The 20,645-nt window shown below is 37.4% G+C and overlaps 1 protein-coding gene across 3 annotated transcripts in view; it reads left to right on the forward strand.

Annotated features, from left to right (window-relative positions):
* LOC135470099 (spermatogenesis-associated protein 1-like) overlaps window positions 1–17,011 on the forward strand; it is a 29,032-nt gene extending 12,021 nt beyond the window's left edge. For 2 of the 3 annotated variants that reach the window (XM_064748849.1, XM_064748848.1), the window contains exons 2-12: window positions 3,063–3,169; window positions 4,105–4,222; window positions 4,938–4,991; window positions 5,819–6,056; window positions 8,383–8,707; window positions 9,270–9,786; window positions 10,183–10,276; window positions 10,840–10,965; window positions 11,542–11,720; window positions 14,573–14,671; window positions 15,059–17,011. In XM_064748849.1, the coding sequence (XP_064604919.1) occupies window positions 3,063–3,169; window positions 4,105–4,222; window positions 4,938–4,991; window positions 5,819–6,056; window positions 8,383–8,707; window positions 9,270–9,786; window positions 10,183–10,276; window positions 10,840–10,965; window positions 11,542–11,720; window positions 14,573–14,671; window positions 15,059–15,223 (2,022 nt within the window). In that variant the 3' untranslated portion in view covers window positions 15,224–17,011. The remainder of the gene's footprint in view (window positions 1–3,062; window positions 3,170–4,104; window positions 4,223–4,937; window positions 4,992–5,818; window positions 6,057–8,382; window positions 8,708–9,269; window positions 9,787–10,182; window positions 10,277–10,839; window positions 10,966–11,541; window positions 11,721–14,572; window positions 14,672–15,058) is intronic. The other variant, XM_064748850.1, reaches the window with a different exon arrangement.
* The last annotated feature ends 3,634 nt before the right edge of the window (window positions 17,012–20,645 follow it).

The following is a 20,645-nucleotide window of genomic DNA, read 5'->3' on the forward strand; positions in this document are numbered from 1 at the left end:
AATTCAGCTCCATCCAATTTCTTATAATGTATTTTTCTAACATTTTGACTTGAAATTGTCCTCAAACCCATGTAAGGTCTCAGATGTCACAACAAGTGGTATAAAATACATGGTTTTAGCTGAACTGTGTGTAAAACTGCCGAGGGTCATTTTGCCTTCTCATGGATTTGTTTGTCCCACAGAGATGAATTCTTGATCATGTGCACTGGAAACATTTATCCGGCTTATTGCATCTGGCATGTCCGGTGTAGCACATCGATGGGTGTACATTATCTTTATATTGCTTGTCAGTGACCAAGGCCATCCCAAAGAAACTATTTACAAAGTACTGGGATACTCATGTACATGTATACCTCATGACATTCTCAGCATCAAAGAGTACATGTGTTCTTAAGTACTACATACTTGTGGAATGGTGCACATGTGTCTTCTGAAATAGAAAGGTATGTCTTTAACATCATTGTGTTAGCAAAATGTAGATGACATTTTGAGAACATTTTGTACTCTATGTCTATAGCTTTATCCCACTCTTTTTTGCTAATATTTTAATAATGCCTGGGTATTTTGATTTTCTTAAACTTCTTCATGGTTGAAATGGGAGAATATTGATACTCTTATAAACAGTGTATACCTGTCTCCTCATGCCATACTCTTAATATCTGCCACTTCATTGATTGCCTCTTAAGTTCTGAATGCTAATAAGGTGTCTGTTAGAGATAAGAAAATTTATCTCTAAACTTTATTATTAATTTGAACCATCCATTTTTAGTTGCATGATCAATGTAATACAAATTTGAGTATGCTGTCATTCAGTGAAGTGGATGTATAAACTGGCTGTCAGTATTTGCTTTTCGTCTCCATTATCCCGCATGATCTACAAATTGCATTGTATTCTTTTGATATCTCAGTATGTTGCTTTAAGGATGTGTACTGTACAATATACGGTGGCTACCTGGGTTAATTGCCTGACTCAGTTGTGTATATGTATTCAGATGTATGGTAGCTAAGCTAATCTGGAGAGAGCAACCATTGACAGATGAACTATTCAGAGAGTTAAAGTCACATTTACATTCAGATTGTTGTAGTTACACTTGTCAGGTGCTAGGGTCCAGAGGATTGTGTAGGGGTCGTACGTGTACATGTATATAGAGTTTATGCTCCATTTTGTTGGATAAAGGACCGAAGGAGATTTGTATCTGAAAAACAAATAGAACTGCTTAATAGCATTTGAGACCAGAGAGAGATTATCTTACAATCATTGAGCACATATATGTAAAAATTGTCTCCATGTTTAGTACAAACAGTATTTAGGCCAGAAAATAAAGGAATATAAAGTATCTTATTGCAGTGCACCAAACTTTATTTTCTGAGGGTGACAAATGGTGAACATTAACTGTGTCAGTTACAAAAACTATTCTTCCCAGAAGCCCTCTGACAGGATGACAAAACAAACGGGCATTTACAAGTAAATATTAACAGTGACCAGACGAACAGTAACACATAACCGATCAAAAGTAGCCATAGATTCAGTAATTATGCTATACAAAGCAATACAAAACGAACGCAATCAGCAAAGGACAGATTACAGTGAAGATATTTACTGTGTATATATTGAAAATGGGTTTTTAAGCATTTACATTTAGTTTTTCAAGCATGGTCAATAAAACTTTTTACAGAAGGCGTTTGGAGATTTTGACTCTTTTAATTCCCTTTCTAATGAGTTCCACACTTTTAGACCATTGTATGGAAGGCTTTTTTTTGACGTCCTTTGAGGAGGGGAATGGCATTTGCAGATTACCATTCGTTGTTTATCAGAGATGTTTTGTAGTTGCAGAGTTGACAGATTTAAATAGTGTATTCAGGTATGTTGGGCACTTTCCGTTTAGTATCTTATACAGGTAGGCTCCTGTTTGCTGGGAAATTTTGTCTTGGATACAGAGCCAGTTGAGGTGCTTGAAAAGGTTGGAAGTTGGTGTTAAATAAGGGGCATTTAATATTAGTCTAGCTGCTCTTTTTGGAAGTTTGAGATTCTTTCTATCTGGTACTTGCTGGCATATCCCCTAGATTGTGCAACAGTAGTTGATATGTGGCAGAATGAAGGAATTATAATACAGAATATTTGCCTTTTTCTCCCAGTATATGTTTGTTCCTATATAATATACCAAGTTTGGTTGTGATCTTTTTCACAGACAGAATCAGGGTGGGGATTCCAATTTTCGGCTTTGATTAATATGAAGGACCAAGAATTTTGTCCAGATTGTACGCATGGAAGATTTTGAGTTGCTTGCCAGTCTTGTTAATACGAGTGTCTGGTTTATGTAATTTATGTTCAAAGCCTAATAAGAAAATGGTTAACTTGTCAGTAGTAAGAAACATTTCATGGTAGTGACACCAACTGTCGATTTGTTCTATGTTGTGATTCAAACTAGCACACTGAGAACCACAAGAAGTGAAGTGCTAAGGTTGGCTTTGTGTATTTAACAATGGGTAATGGTCATACTTCTTCCAGAGGCTATACCAGAGATTTGGGCCAAAAAAACGATCAGAGTTCCAAGTTTTGCTATTATTTTAGAATAGCCCAAATTATTACATTTCACAAAATATCAACCTCTTATGTTACTGTTCAAAATAAGTAGTAAAGGTTCTAAAATTTATAAAGCGGGTAGAATTATAACTTTTTCAAATTTCAGAATTTCATTATGACACTTAGTAAATAGAACAGGTATAATTCTGTTATTTACTGAAATGCAAAAATATGAGCTATTGATGACACATATGTAGGAAATTTGATGAACCAATATTAATTTTTTGACAAAAAAACTCTGGTATACATGTACCTGTATACCTGCACATTGCAGTCTCCTGTCCTCCCTTCCATAACTGCTTTCCTAAGGGGCAAAGACTTCGACAAACCATATAGATATACTTTGATTGGTAATATGTTGTTGAGATTCATAGTTTAAGTATGTTCAATAAACTAAAAAACTTCTGACCATCCCCATCTTGAGAAGAAAACTAACCAGCATAATCCTTTGATTGTACATGTATTATTTCCATTCCAGCTGGTAGATTTACACATTTATGTGGTGCCCCCTGATATCTGGAGAAGGAAGCACAATGACGTACTCAACACTGATGTCAACGAAACAATATCAGCTGGATTTATACGGTACAGTGCCCCCTATTGGCTTATTACGGGGAACTTTAAAACTTCTTCCAGCCTTTACACAGTAGTCCAGATCTGTGTGCCTTTCTACTGTAGTACATGTACTTCCTTTTCTTGCTGTGACTTTGGATGGTCATGGGTTTCCTCCCACCATTGTGCTGGCCGCCGTCGTGTGAGTGAAATACTCTTGAGTACAGGGTAAAACACCAATCAAATAAATCAAATAAATACTGTGACTGGGACGTCTGTGTCATCAGTCAAATGTGGCATGAAAACTCATGAAAAGTTTAGGAATGTGTATTACAGACTAGCACTATAAACGCTACAGATACATGTACAGGTGTAATATCTGGTGAGTCTTTATAGTCCTACAAACAAGAGCCAGCTTTATGCATGAGTGCCTTAGCATATTAGATGTGTTTTAAAACATTGTTGTAGGAAGTAACTTTCTGTGTGTAAGTTTTATGCATTTTATATGTGTACCAGATGTGAAGCATAGAGTGGTAGGAAGATTGGTTTGTATATTTGTGTTTTAGTTATAATGTTTAGTAATGGAAGGTTTCCAATCGTTTTCCAGATGTAACTTTCAGGTGTAATATTGCCCATGCATATATTTTTATAGTTTCAAAATTTGTATCTCATTTTCGATCTCAGTTTTGATCTACATGCATGATTTACATAAATGTTTTCCCACACACATGGAGCTGATGTCAGCAGCAACATTTTCCATTGTACATGTGTTAGCTACATTGTTTTCACAAAAGTAGCTCTCAGTTACCGTATTTTCCCAAGTGTCTGGGGCAGGTGCAAAGTTTATGCTCTTTTTATTACTGTAACTTTCAGTGACAGTGTCCTCTCAGGCACAAATGTCAGTTACAATGTTTTCAGATGTGTAACTGTGATTTACAATGAGTTTCTTTCCCACATGTATGTTTCAGAGTACATCCAGAGAATAAAGTGTTTACCCTTAGAGATGATATTGAACAACAGTTAGGTCTTGATCTCACACCAAAAGACTATGTTTTTATGAAATGTGTTGGACGCAGTTTGACACGGGTAAGTGATGTACAAATTTTCTAAGGGATCTGCTAAGGAGTATCAGGAGTATTATCAGATATTTTAGAATTTAATTCATTGAATGTTTTAATAACTTATTAATTTTGAGGTTTATATTCTATAAACCAAAATCTCCCTTGAAGCTAGAATTATTATTTGATGGAACTGTTCACTGAACCAGTAGCTTCTACTGGAGTTCAAAAGTAGGAGTTCATCATATCTCATGATCAAGAGATCACAGGTTCAAATCCAGATCCTGATGCTTTGTCAAGCACCCAGCGAGATGCAGGAATTTCCTCCAACAGTAGACTTTGACAGCTTTCATAATAGTGTGAGGTGCTTAACAATTTTGAATGCAGCATCAAACATAAATCAAGCGAATCAATAGATATTTGAATAGGATAAAAATTGAGTTTGATTGTTATGGGACCTAAACCTGTCATATATAAGTCTGCTTCAGTTTTAAAGTACACAACATCTGATGTCTGTTTGCAGCTAATAATATGAGATGAATTAACCTCAAACGGGGCTTTGATGCTAAAACCAATATTTGTGTTTGGTTTTAACATTGTACAAAGTAATGTGAAAAGATTCTATTTAAATTTATGAAGTCGTTACAGGTGTAAATTTCAGAATACAATACTGGTATACTGGCCTGGTTTAGGTTATCAACATGTGTACAGACCATGTACTATTTCTTATGTATGTTTTGCAGGTCAAACCAAAACAAGAATACCAGTTAAAGATCAAAAATTTTCTTCCTCCCTTGGTGAGTAAAAACATACATCATACACAAAGGTGTAGATTAAGCAAGTAGTTGTAATGGTGGATTCTCTTGATCTTATTGACTGAAGCATCCTGGAGACCCAGCCTAATCCATCCTGGAGACCTGGCCTAATCCATGCTGGAGACTTGGCCTAATCCATGACCTGGAGACCTGACCTAATCCATGTTGGAGACCTGACCTAGTACGTGCTCGGGACTTGGCCTAATCCATGCTGGAGACTGGACCAAATCCATGTTGGAGGCCTGGCCTAATCCATGCTGGGACCTGATCTAATTCATGCTGGAGACCTGACCTAATACTTGCTGAAGACCCGGTCTAATCCATGCTGGAGGCCCGGCCTAATCCATGCTGGAGACTTGGCCAGATCCATGCTGGAAACTTGGCCTAATCCATTGTGGAGACTTGGCCTAATCCATGCTGGAGACCTGACCTAATTCGTGCTGGAAACCTGACCTAATCCATGTTGGAGACATGCCCTAATCCAGACTGTGGATATGGCCTGATGCATGTTTTAGACCTGACCTAATCCATGCTGCAGACCTGACCTAATCCATGCTGTGGACGTGACCTAGTCCATGCTGGTGATCTTTTTGATTTACAAAATTTTGAATTTGTTCAAACTTTAAAATTTCAGTAGTTTACAACCTGAAAGCATCAAATTGTGATATAATAATCCTTTCACAACACTTGTTAGGTGTCCCCAATTTTGCCACAAAAATGAGTGTTTGGATTTAACTTATGAAGACTATTATGTCTGTAATATTATGTTGTTTCTTCACCTGTTCCTATTACTTGTTCCATTGTTATAGGCGTATCTACCCGAGGTCTACCTGTTAGAGGTATCTCCTGGTGAGAGACACCTGTATGGGCTCAGCAGTGGAGAGGGGTCATCCAGGGCACAGACCCGTACATCCGTACATTTAGGAGATACGCCCCACCCCCATGGGTACAGGAACCGCTACTCCGAGGAAGACTTAGACCGCTACAACAGCAGGGAGAGGTTGAATCTGGAAAATGAAAAAATCAGAAATGGTGGCTATCATCCAGGTAAGACTAACTTTTAGGAGTTTTATCAAGGGTTGGACAGGAAATAAATTCCTGAACAAGTAAGTGTTTGCAAGAGCACTGATGCAGCAAAATTTAGCTTGTTGTAGTTAGTTTTGCTGATGGATGATTTCAGGTAGGGGTTTGCAGTCATACATTGTCAAACTGGATTCATTTAGCGTTTTCTGTGTACACCAAGCTGACTGGGTCGAGAAAATTAGGGTTTGTCCGTTACGATTTTTTTTCTTTTTCAATAAACGTTTGCATTTAGAGGAAAATTGCTCCGGAAATGAAAAAATGAAAGATTTTTCTTGAGAAATGCTTTAAAAAAGCATTTGAATGGGATGTGGGAGTATGTTTTGTTACTTGAAATATTTTGTTGACTTGTTATGCACTGACCATGTTTCCCCGATCAGCGTCATGTTTTTCCAGATGGATGCATTAAACTTACTTTCTGGAGCCCTCTATATATTTCCTCTATATATGTAAACTGCGAAGCATTTATATAATGTAGGTGTATATATAGTAATGAAATGTGAATAGCGTATTTAATATAAATATACATGGGGCATCATACTACTTGCGATTTATTTACGGATTAATAGACTAGAGACTTTATTTCGCCAGAAATCATAAAATGGTAGAAAATTTGTAGCGATGTAGAATAGCTTGCACTTACAGATGTATTCATGCAAGTTGCAAGTCTAGCATCATAGACACAGTCATTTTCTTGTCTCCATGTACATAGGTCAAAATGCATATGTGTGCTGTGCTGTATTATGTTTATCAAAACTTTGTCAGTTGTATAGTGTACATTTTACTTCACATGTAAATTCTTAGAATATTTGCTTTGAAGGCTTTTGTGGATTGCTTGTGTGGACTATCAGTCTAAACTCTGGTTGTTCCATGTTTTTGTTTTTATAATGTGTTTCAGTTTTCTTTTTGCCAAACCTAGTCATTGCCATCTGTTAAGAATTATGATGTAGAGTTTCAACATTGCATTGAACAGTAAAACTGATGCATTTTCTGAATTGATTTTGACTTTTTTATGGATGTGTAAAATGAAAGATTTGTTAAAGAAAGTTTATGTATTTTGGTGAACATAAGATCTTTGTGGTCTGACTGTACTGATATCAGATGTGAAGTGTGAGGTGGTGTTCTAATCTGTTTTAATATTATACTGTCTTTCCCTGTTACAAGCCCTTCTTCTTCCATCTGTCTGCATGTCAGCAGTGTGTACAAACAACAAACATTGTGATAGCATATCCGAAGACATTTTACCACTTTTAATAGTTTTGGTATATGTGCATCTTGCTGACATGTCCAGATTCTTTATGATAATATTTGAGTTTGCTTAGAGATATACTGTGTTAACTGTGTTAACAAATAATCTTCATGCTTGATCACATGGAAAGAGAACTGCCTTGTCTTACCCTGTTAGGTATGGCTGTACCTGTTTCCTTTCCTCACCCTGTTTGCATGTATGAGTGTTTTGTCCTATGCTATGTAGGTGTGGCTGTGTACTTGGTCGCACTCTATATGCACGGGCCAGATTACTTTGTCTCACTGTCAACACTTACATTGTGCCTCCTTGCTTTGTCTTACTCTGTAAGCATGGACCAGATTGCTTGTCTCATTGTCACCACTTACATTGAGCCTCCATGCTTCATCTCACCCTGAATGCATGGACCAGCTTGCCTTGTCTCACGACTTACACTAGCTTGCCTTGTCTCACAACTTACACTAGCTTGCCTTGTCTCACGACTTACACCAGCTTGCTTTGTCTCACCCTATCTGGATGGATCAGCTTGCTTTGTCTCACCGCTTATACTTGTACAGTGGAGCTGTTTGCTTTGTCTCACCCTATCTGCATGGATCAGCTTGCTTTGTCTCACCGCTTATACTTGTACAGTGGAGCTGTTTGCTTTGTCTCTTCCTATATGCATGGATCAGCTTGCTTTGTCTAACACTTATGCTTGAACCTGCATGCTTTGCTTGGCTGTGAACTCTAAGGCTCTCTGCGTTTTAGGTGCTATCCGTAAACCTGCTGGTAGTGGCTCCACTCACAAACTCACCCCAGTAGATCCCCAGCGAGCACACCTTAAGTCCCGTAGCTCTCAGCGCACTGGGTTTTCTCTAGAGACTGTAAGTGAGCCTAAAGATCCTTCAGGCAAACGGCACAGGCAGAAGTCTGCCTCAGGGCAGACCCAGTCCTCCTGGGGTGCGGCACGTCAGCACGGGGTGCTACTAGAGGTGCCCCAGAGAGGAGACTACCCTCTTAAATCTTCTCCACGACTCTCTCCTAAACCTGCCCTTCCTCCTAACACAGACACAGCCAGGTCGCGCCAGGACAGCACATCTCTCCCTCCCATCTCTAACCAGCTCCGGTCGCCACCACCTCACAATCGCACCCGCTCGCCCCCCGACGACTCCCCCACTGGGCGCTCAAACAGGCACCGTAGGGAGACGGAGGAAGGTTCACAACCTCCCCTCAGTGCCAGTCCTCCTCCATCCCCAGACAAACATCGCAGTAACCAGTCGAAGAGAGGCTACAACATTAAGGCTTACCCTGAGGGACACCAGCCAGACCCAAGAAGAACAGACAGTCCAGATGGGGCGTACAGTGGAAACACCTATGGTGACAGAGGTCAAAGGTAAAGTCTTAGAAGTGCTTGATGAAGTGCAAGTAGTAAATGCATCCGTTTCACCGTATATTGCTGTGATGTTCTCTAAATCCTGTAAAGCCATATTTGTTTATTCATGGATACGGTGACACTTTTTAACCTTCTTTGTGCATTTCATTTGATTAATTAGAACTGATTAGCATAAGCTGGAAGATACAGTCCTTTTAATTATCTTTATTAGTTATTGATGTAAGAATGTATGGAAGTTAAGAAATTGTGTCAGCGGGTGAGATAATCTGCCATGGAAAAGGCTGGCTGTTGTTTAGTTGCCCTTTTTTAAAGAGTGACGTCAGGAATATCATACTGTTGTTGTAAGGTTACACCTGACAAGTCATTCTTCACTTTTTGATTGATTCTCATAGCTTTCCAATGACAGTTAACACAGGAATATTGAAAGAAAATACTCATTATAAATTATTATAAATACTTCAAAATTTAAAGGCAGACTTGTTGGGTTGTAGCTCGACAGTATGAAAAAATAATGAACTGTTAATATAGAATGTACATGAGTTGTTGTGATCGGTGATTGTAGAACTTATCGTGCTGCTGATAGTGATGCAGAGGGCAAAGCTAGACAGAGGGAGCAGGAAAATGCCCAGCTGCGAGAAGAGGAGCGACGACAACGGGAGGATGAGCGTCGGCGCCAGGAGGAGCAACTCAGACAGTGGGAGGATGAAAGGAGAGAGACACTGAAGCGGCTTGAGGATGAGAGAAGGGACAGAGAACGAGATAACCAGCTGGAGAGACAACAGCTCTTGGCTGATCAGGAGATGCTAGATCTCCTTGACAATGCCAGGAGACAGGAGGAGCAGCAACGACGACGGAGGCAAGAGGAAGAAGATCTACAGAGACAACGGGATGAAGAGGAAGAGGAGGCGTACCGCAGGCATAAACAAGAGGAAGAGGAGGAATATCGCAGGCGTGAGGAAGAGCAGGCAGCATTGCAGAGGCAGCAGGAGGAGGCAGACAGAAGGCGTATTGAAGAGCAGCGACAACGCCTGCAGAATGATGAGCTTCTGAAAGCAGACACAGATGAGCAGACAGAAGAGGTGAGAATAGCAAGGCCACCAATTCCTAATTGTCAATCTCTACTGAGTGTATGGCACAAGCTGGTTGTTGTTAGAAGGTTTCTTTGAAGGCGTAAATTTAAAGTTGTTTTTAAGATAATGTTTGTTGGTTACAACCAAGTCCTCTCTGAAATATTATTATACATCATTGCAGTTTACTGGAGATACTGCTCTTTGTACATTCACTTTTATGACATGCATGTTTTATGTTTGATTTGATTATGTGCTTCCCCTTGTGTGATTCTTGTGCAGTCCAGACTTTTTGGGTTTTACTTTTGAAAGCAAATAGATGGCATAGTTTCATTTTTTGAGCAAGAAAAAAGACAACCCTATTGTTCCCAGTATAAAGTGACCAATAGAGCCACATTATCTTGTCAGGAGTTGTCCAGATTCCCGTCTCCACCTCCCATACATACAACATCTCCAGACAGAGAACTGTCAGAAGAGGATAAAGCCAGAAAGAAAGCAGAAAGTATGTGATATGTACCAAAAGGATGTGTGTTACATGTATATATTTATATAGCTGTTTGTAGATAAACTCATTGCTTATTGCTCTATTTGACTGCCCCCTGACTGAGGGTGCATCCTGTTCACCTGGTAATCATCTAGTCAGAGGCTTATTTCCATGAAGTTTGTCAGGTATACTCAGCAGTGTATCAGTGATATCCTCTTCCCAATCTCTGCACCAATATGTGATAATGAGTCTTTTTCACTCAGCAGCTAAGAATGAATAAAAATAAATTTTGTTTAAGCCTTACTTGATAGTTAGCATTGAGGTGACACTGAAACCAAAAATGTCCTGTTGAGTGGATAAAAATGACATACCTCAGGATGATATATAATTGGTCTGTATTTTTACCTACATGTATATGTATGATGTTTCAGCTACAAATTTATGGAGTTTTGGCAATATATTTAGGTTTTGCTAGTCTCTGCTTTAATTCAGAAAACATTTACAGTCAAAGTTAGAGAAGGGTGTGTCCTGTACTGGCTTTAGGTATTGCTGATCAGTATGTCTTCTTTTGTGACCTTCAGAAGAGCGTTTACAATCTGAGTTAGATAAAGCGAGAGAACAGAGGAGAGCTGTAGAGAGACAGAGGGAGGAACTGGTGAAAAGGGCCAAGTTACTGCAAACCAAAACACAGAACCGTAGGAATCATGGTAAACCAGACTTGTTCACAACCATGAAAAACACTACTGCATTGTGAACTGTGGATGAAGATGAGCTTATCACCACCTGGACCTTGTGTAAAGGAAGATAACTATAATGGAGCACAGTACAGCACCTTGCCTTTATCTCGGTTCTTGGGCCAAAACTCAAGGGTTTTTTTTCTCATTCTTCAGGCACAATCATAACAAAATTTCTTTTATTTTTAATGAAAACAAAAAAAAATTTAAAAAGTATGTGGTATATATATTTCTTAGGATGATGTTTAAAAATGTTTACAGTATAACGTGCTATATGCCAATTTTATAACTGTAAAGTACTCACTCTAGTGATATGTCAAAATATGTTAGTAATGAGGTTTTTTTGCGTTGTCTTACACCTGGTGAAATTGCAGTGCCTACTCATCGTTCAAGACTACAGTAGATTGATTGCAACTGTCATTAAACATGTTGTTAAACACTGCCTAAATGCTGTACTGTTTCAAACTTCTGAAGAATTGCGGGAAAGTGGGAAAAAATACTTATGACATTATTGATGATTTTTTTTTTTTTTCATATTTCAAACTTTAGCCAGAGATGTATGGAAAAAGCGATACTTTGAGGAGAAAAAGAAAACATCACCGTTAGAAGATCAGTGTAACAGACTACGACAGGAAGTGGAGCAGATACATCGTAAACTGATGTCTACTTTAGAAGGTCCAAAAGATCATAAAGGTGGCAAGATATCAAATAACATACCCTCAGAAAAGGTAAGCAGGACTACAGCTGGTAGTCATTCTCTACCAAGATTAACGAGTTGTCACATTTGTGTCTATGCGCTAATTCCTGCAGAACAGGGGCCTGTCTGGCTCAGATTGTTAAAGTGCTTACTCCTTGCGACTATAAGGCACTTGACCAATTGGGTTAGGTGTTCAAATTGAAATCTTGCTTTTTTCGGTAGTAGATTGAAGTCCAGAGGTTTTTCGGTTACCTGTAAATCCAATGGCTGGCATACAAGTGAAAATTTTTTTTAGCACAGCATTAAAACACCAATTAAGTAAATAAATAGATAATTTCTGAAGGAAAAAACAAAAATAGGCTGCAGTGAATCGCAGCAGTTCCCAATTCCAGTTTGTAAAAACTCCTGCCTTCAATAAAACAGTCCAAATGTACTCTTTTGCTACTACCAGTACTACATCCCAATTTTCAGTGTATGTGTGCTCATTTCCCATGTACTGACCAGTACTTTGTAGGCAAAATTGAGTGTTTTTTCAACTGAAATTGAGTTTTCTTGTGTTTCAGCTGTCTGTTTGAGATACTAAAATTGAATATTTTTATGGGTCTATTGGTGAGAATCGCCAGAGGCCCATTATAGAGGCATGAAAAACTGTGATGAAATTGCCGGAAGTAATTTCACCCAAGTACAACATGTCAGTGTGCTTTATGAAGCATACCATTTGTTATGGTCAAATATTAGCTTCCTTTCTTGATGTTTTCTTCATTGTTTTGATGGGATTTATATGTTATGATTATGCATTGAATGAAAATTTTAATTATGTTTGGAGTTGTGCTTTCAATTATTATTCATTTAGTTTCTTGTCATGAAAGGGTATTGAATGCGCTTGTGGTATTTTGAGGATCGTGACGGTACATGTTACATACTAGTCACCTTGACTGGCTGTGATAGCATATATAGGGAAATGATTTACACCATGTAAGGTAGCCTAAGGTAGGTACATGTTGACCTATCAGTGATTTCTGTAGAGAGAAGCAAGTGCAGTGAAATACAATGATCATGAGAACAGTTAGCATGCAGAAACTCTTCAGATATATACTACACACTGCCAGTAAATAAAGCACAAATAATAAATTTTTGTCTTCTAACGTAGACCTACATTTGGATTTAGCGTAACAAGTGTATCATGCTTTGACCCCAAAACGACAGTTGTTTGTGTATACAGAAATGTTTCGACAGGTAAAAAGAAATTACCAGTTGCATTAGGCAAGTTACCATAGAATGAAATAATACTGCAACCCCTGCTGTGAAAACAAAATGAAAAGGTAAAGTTTTCAGTGAGTGAGTTATTGGAATAGACCCAGTAGGCCAACAGGTTGAGGTGTAATAAATAAATTCCTTGTGAGGAAGCGCTGAAATAATAAATTTATTTTAGAATGTTATGACAAGTCGTAATTCTGGGCAATCAACATGTACGTACATGTACTTGTAATCCTAAATGTAACTACAAGAATCTCTGTACCGGTAGGTCCATGTAGGCCTGTACATGTATGCACATATGTGTCTTTTGATTTTCTCAACCTCCTTCACTCAATCATCTTCACACTTTCCAGGTGTATTGCTGGGACTCAGAATAGTGAAGTGTTGAATGTTTTCAAAAAATGTGTACTGCAGTAGGCTTACCCAGTAGTTTCTCTCTTGGAAAAGTAGGGACTACAGCACTACCTCTGAAAATTATCTGTAGTATTGCTTAAACCCTTGAGTTACTGCTCAAGAGTTGATTTTCCTAATTTCATCAATGCCAACAAACTTATTATACAAAGTTTTCATGGTCCATTGAAGAAGTTATCTGTTAAATTGTGGAATGAGCTGCTAGTAATCGTTTGCTGTATGTGATGAACATTTGGATATAATTCAGAAAAGATTGAAAAAAATGTTGACAGATTGTACAAGTCTTTTATGTTTTTTTTCTTGCCATATTTGTACTGTTGAGATACAACTGTACAGTGTAAGAACCAAAACCTTAATTTGTTACCACATACAGCAGTGGTACAAATAATGAAGACTCCTGAAAAAAAAACTTGGCGGCAAACTGCATTGTGGAGCTGAAGATATTAGCGCCACCTGACGTTATTATTGCCATACCTGACGTCAGGGGGAGGAAACCAGTCAGACCGCGTGCACTCTCATGCATTCACTAGCACTACGCTAATGTGAAATCAAAACAACCGAAAGCCGAAGTAGGTCAAATTATTCATGAGGACCGATTTGGTAGAGACCAAAGCAGCTTACTATGTGTCATGTTTAATTTCATCCGCTTCCAAAAATTGCCTTCTTAAATCTAATCAACGCAGAGAGTCATGAAGAACTTCAGATATGTTCAAATTGAGTTGATGTAAATTTTGGATATTTCTTTCAAAAACCAACCTCAAATTGAATAAACATAGCCATTAATTGAGCTTTTTAATTCAATTGACGGACCAAATACACTCTCGTTCAGACAACTTCTATGAACCCATGCTGTATTTTCTGAACCTTGTAGAGCATGCATGTACACGTAGCAAGGTGATTTGTAATTTTTGCATGTCAGTAATTTTTGTGAAATATGTATATGGCTTTTATGCACTGTAAAGCTCTACAGCAAAATTTGACAGGCATAGAAAACAGTGTAATGCGATAACACATGTGAAAGGCGCGTATTGACAGGTGTAAAGCCCTGTTTTAATGTTAGTATCTGTCTCCTGATTGTAATGCAGCAGAACTTTAGGTAAACTTTATTCAACGTTTAAATCATGATGGACTGTAGAGCACCTGGGCCTGGATCCTGTTTTAATTCTGTATGCCTTTAAACTTGATCCCCATTTCAAAGTTTTTTCTTATTTTCAGAATAATTTCAAAATCCAGGCCACCAAACTGCAACATGAAATAGAAGATTTAAAACGGAGAGCAGAGAATGCAAAGATGAAGTTAACTGCAGAAATGAAAGTAAGCGGTGATATTGACAGATTCTGACGTGAAGTTCTCATAATTAGTGAGAAAAAAAAATGTATATGTAGGTCTGATTTTCAGAAAACTTGCAGAAAAAAACTTCACGGCTTAGCTAAGCCAGCAAATAACTTAATACTAATCAAAAGTAATGTGTGTTCAGATGTAGTAATTGATTAATGACAGTTTCGATTAGATGCCCATACTGGATGTAACTTGTATTAATATCTACACCCCTTAGTTTCTTTAGCAGCTAGCTAGTTTCATCCTCTCAATAAAATGGAAATTTTGGATTTGGAATTCTGAGATGTTAAAAAGTCTGTTTTGATACATTTTTGCAGAAAGCTAAGCGCATTGCTAAAGCGTGTTGTCTGTTTTTGTGCACAGTTGCGAAACCAGGCTGAGACGGAACTTAGGGCATTGAGAGCGGAGCTGACGCAGAAGAAAATCAACCTGACTTTATCTCGTTCTCAACAGATGGCAACCCTATCAGCCAGTAATAATGATATGGCTTATATGACCCCCAGACCCATGGTCTCTCCAAGATCCTGAGAAACCGCTCACCCTTACTCTAGACCCTCTTTTTGTGCCTACATGTGTACATCCCCAGACCCATGGTCTCCACAGGACCCTGAGAAACCAGCCCCCCTTACTCTAGATCCTCTTTCTGTGCCTACATCACCATCATATGACTGAAAAATTGTTAAGTACGACTTTAAACCCCAAGCACTCACTCACTCTTTCTGTGCCTACATGTGTAGACCCCCAGATCTATGGTCTCCCCAAAATCCTGAGAAACCAGTTCCCCTTTATCTAGAGCCCCATCTAATGTCCTACTGTACGCCCCCATTAGGACATTATCTATGTAGTGTTGTCATAGGTTGATGTTATACACAAGCAAAGTCATATAAAATTGATTTACGAGTTTTCAGCTACTTGGCCTAGGAAGCTAGCTGATCTTTCCTGTCCTGTTATGGAGTAGTTTTGACTTTTCCGCACACTGCTTGATTTTTTTAAATGTTCAGTTTACATGCTGTGTGAGCATCGAGTTACGCAGATGATAATGAAGTGTGACATACATCTATGAGGGTAAAGTCCGACATACATGCATGCAGCTGTCAACTAGTAACTATTACTTGTATGTTTTGTTCAGAGCTGAGCATGTATGCACTGATTTCCATCTTCACTAGACTAATACACAAGTAGCATAACTCTGAATAAACAAAAGTTTCATATAGGCTCAATATTTGAGAATTTCATTTAATTGTCACTCCTGGTGATGGCAAAATATAATGTTGAGATATTGAGTCTAAATTTAGCTCTTTTATATTTTTTATTTCAGTAACATGTAACGCTTAATAAGTGGATCTACTGTATACCAAAACTACATGCATAAAATTGTATAAAGGGAGATAACCTCAATAACCTTTCAGGAGAGCCCTTGAAGTTGAGTATTTATTTATTTGATTAGTGTTTTACGCCGTTCTCAAGAATATTTCACTTATACAATGACGGCCAGCAGGATGGTGGCAGGAAACCGGGCAGAGCCTGGGGAAAACCCACAGCCATCCACATACGGTCCTTAAAGTTGAGCCTAACCCTCTTCACTGCATTAATTGCATTTAGTGCTGCCTTTTTATAGGCCAAAAAGGTTCAGTTGTTACTGTTATTTGTTTAGAGATCTGTGAAAGCAAATTTGCTATTGCAGAACTTGATGATCACCACCTTAGTTGTTACAGTTTGCATATACTAACCACTTTTAGATATTATTTGTTGAGATTTAGAGATCATTATTGACTGCTTTAACAAACTGTTTGTTAGAATAATATCAGTCACATTAGAATCTTGTATTAAGTACCAGTATTGAAAAGATATAATGAGACTTTTATAGGACAGATTCTTTTGTCATTTGGGGAATGGTCCCAGCAGTTAATCATATGGCTAATTCAAATACAAACTTTTGTGGAATGTCAGATAAAAGTGTTGTGCAAGCTGGTACATGCAGCAAACAAGGATACTGGTACTATATTGGTCAATGTATGTTGTCAGGTAAACTTACTCTGTTACTGTTTATCATAACAAAATGCTGTCTTCCTGTCTTATTTGCTTGTATGTTCTGCTCATGTTCTTATTCTAAACATTTGTATTTGTGTAGCTACACCTTCAGTGGGCCATGACCTGCACTGTGTGAAAATGTTTAAGCATAGCTGAAGATTATTTCTTGTGTCAAAATATTTTCATTTTTTTATTTATTACCATATTTAATATGCAATGGTAAAATTTTTTTGGAACTATGCATATATTTTATGTTGTGGCCACTGTTCACAACTGTGGAATAGAAAATGTTACCAGCAAGTTGCCCAAAAAAAAAAAAAAAAAAAAGCCAGTAATATTAGTTAGCAAATTTCAAGCAATATTTTAAGAAATGTCTTTTGTAAACACAAAACTTTCCCAAAAGCATGTTTCTTAGGTGGATTATGGAAGCCTTGTCTGTAATCTTTAACTATAAAATGTGAATTGATTGGCTATTTCCTACCATATATAGTAACTACTTTCAACATGTTGACTAGTTGCCAAGAAAATAACGAAGTTGTATCAAAGCACAAATGCACCAGATGTACATGTTACACATCTAGAATTATGAAAAGACGCCTGAATATTTATTTATGCCAAAGGAATATTTTGTCTTGTCAAAAATTGTTAGCCACAAAGCCAAATCACTATTTTGTTAATCCCTCTGTATAATCTATCTATGTGGCTCTTTGGGTTGTGTTTTTTTTTACATTGTGTGTAATAAGGTTCTGCTTTTGTTTATTCAAAGATATTATACTGGAAATAAGGTTCATAGAGTGACTAAAGCAAGTGGCACGTGTAAAATGATACATGTACATACAAAGCTTCACTATGATCAATAGATAGCCTACATTGGATGTAATAGGGTAAGTGACCATTGTTTGAGTTAAGTTTGAAGTGGTAAACTGTTGGCTGACTTTTGCTCAATGTGCATATATTTAGATATGCTTAAAAAAAAAAAGCAAAAAATTTGCTAATAATTTTATTTCTAGAATCATACAATATGATTCAAATATGAAATTTTAAATGTCCTTTGTTGTAATTTTGATGTTAGGTTCATAATGGTGCAGATTTCTAAAATTAATATATTAAGGAAAGGTTAATCTTTTTACGCAAATTTTTCATGTCAGTGATTCAAGTCCCATGACGAGAATAATTTTCATCAAGGTTTTTTTCAGCTGAGAACTTGTTACTATGTGTTTAATTGTCCTTGGGTTCTTTGTGATTTGGACAGAAGAAATTAACATTTTAAATTCCATGACCTAATGAAAGAAGATAAATCATAACGAGACTTACTTTGCTGATATTGGATTTGCCTATGAAATGATACGTCTTGAATTGTCTTTAGACACTGAATATTTGTGCATACATAACATTCATGTTTTTAAAAATTCCTGTTTGTACGATGCCCCAAAACCATCATAGCCAAAAATATTTGATTTATTTAGCCTTATGTTGAACAAGATAGCATTCAAATATTATATGCATTACATATTTTACCTTGAGTTATCTTTTTCAATATGCATTTTACATTATATGACAACACACAGCTGGTTTGAATTTGAAGATACCGGTATTGAAGACTTGACTAGGTTTATTAACTTCCGTCCATTTTGTCTGACTGGCTGAAAATGAAACTTAGATAGTTGTTAAGCATGTACATCTCGTCTTTTTCATATTTTAATAAATCTGTGATATATCTGTATACATGTATTCTTATTGTATTGTCTGTTCTCCAAAACCTATTTAGTAAAAATATACAAAAGAAAACAAAGTGTTGTGTCTGTGTTTTGGGGGTTTTATTACTCATGCTTTAGCAATGTAGACAGAAAAGATAATTTTGTTTTGGGTTATTTTTGCCGTATAAAGACCTTCCACTGCCTCATTATAATTAGCTCATACTCAGATTCATGGAAAGCTGCCATGTGAGAAGATACAAGATAGATAAGACTACATGTGATGAAGCATCGCTTTCCACTTTGGCAACTTGTCTTAAAAGGGTGGTACCCTGCACACTTTGGTGTCCTCCATGCATGAACCTGAGCACATCTCTCATAATTATAAACCGCTGTCAAATATAGAGAATGCAGTTGTCATTTTAGTCAGTAGCTTATTATCAGATCAAACTGGGAATAAACGGATAGGTAGGTATATAGAGGTCAGCCAGGTGTCTCGTGCACAGTGACTGGGTGGAGCATTTTACAGGCGTTTAACAGTGAATGATTATGGCTTAATGCCACATCGGCCATTTTGTGGCAACATTAAGAAAATATGATGTATGGATGTGTGTGTACTGCAATTCTTCAACCTTTTTGCATGTTGCAAGCATATTCTGAAGGTGTTATTCTCTGTAGACTGATAAAATTATACTTTTTGTGAACCCCTAAAGTTGGCAAACCCATATAATGTAGTTTTGTCTCAGAAATCAAATCAAAATTATGCATAAATTGCACTGGAAGCTGCTCTTTTAAATACAAAATGGTTGAGGTATTAGGATATGCATGTGTGCTTGGGGTTTCACCATGTAAGTAACAATTTCTTTGTCATACGACGACAACGAGTCTTGTGGCAGGATGAGTCCATGCCACCAGTGCTGTCACCACTGAAGGATCATGCCAAAGACACCAGATATGACACCCCACCGAGCCAACCAGTCCTTAATTTTTTTTTTTTTGCTCTAACCTCTAACTACTGAGCACCAAGCGAAGCAAATGGATGTATAATCATAAGTGATAAAGATTGCATGCAAGATACACATGCCTTGTTAAATACATGATGTTTCAGGGTGGAAGAGATGTACAAATGTTCAAACTGACTTTGTGAATGATTGCTATTAGCGATCATTGGTTGGAAAGTCAAAGACTGGAGAACAGTATCATCATATGACTAAAATATGGTTTAGCACAAGCTGAGCAAGCAAGTCACACCACATGATATCATATGACTAAAATATGGTTTAGCACAAGCTGAGCAAGCAAGTCACACCACATGATATCATATGACTAAAATATGGTTTAGCACAAGCTGAGCAAACAAGCCACACCACATGATATCATATGACTAAAATATGGTTTAGCACAAGCTGAGCAAACAAGTCACACCACATGATATCATATGACTAAAATATGGTTTAGCACAAGCTGAGCAAACAAGCCACACCACATGATATCATATGACTAAAATATGGTTTAGCACAAGCTGAGCAAACAAGCCACACCACATGATATCATATGACTAAAATATGGTTTAGCACAAGCTGAGCAAACAAGTCACACCACATGAATGGACCGTCACAGTCAGTCCTTCACGACCTACCTGCCATTGTCTCAGGATAAATGTAGTCTTTTCACTTATCAAGCAATTGCATGAGATAATGACGTAAAGCTTAAAAACACACTGTGTACACACAAAATAATGTACGTCAGAATATATTTCATCACGGGAGAACGGGACAGTGCGTGTATAACCTACCATGCATCATCAATATATTCCATCTTGATGATCAACAATTAAGTCATGGAAAAGTAAGTTTATTAATGCCTAATCTGTGTTTCTTTTACAGCTTGAAATAAATTCCTTTTTCACATGATTGATGGATTTTGGTTTTCTTTTTACATTCCGTATTCCTAACGTGTCCCCACCATAATAGATGATGAGTAGACCGAAAAGAGTTATGACAAAAAAAAGGAGAAAGATGAAAGAAAGTTATTTCAGTGAGAATATGACGTACATTATTTGTGAAAGTGTCTGGACAAAAAATGTCAAACACATGGAGAGGTATTCTTGAATTACTCTTAAAGTTAAATCGTTAATTATTTTTAATAATTTAAAATTGAAAGCGCCTATGAAAAAGTGACGAATAAAGTTATCTCCCTTGTGTTACACATGACGTCACGTATTC

This window comes from Liolophura sinensis, chromosome 7, assembly GCF_032854445.1.
Source record: "Liolophura sinensis isolate JHLJ2023 chromosome 7, CUHK_Ljap_v2, whole genome shotgun sequence".
NCBI lineage: Eukaryota > Metazoa > Mollusca > Polyplacophora > Chitonida > Chitonidae > Liolophura > Liolophura sinensis.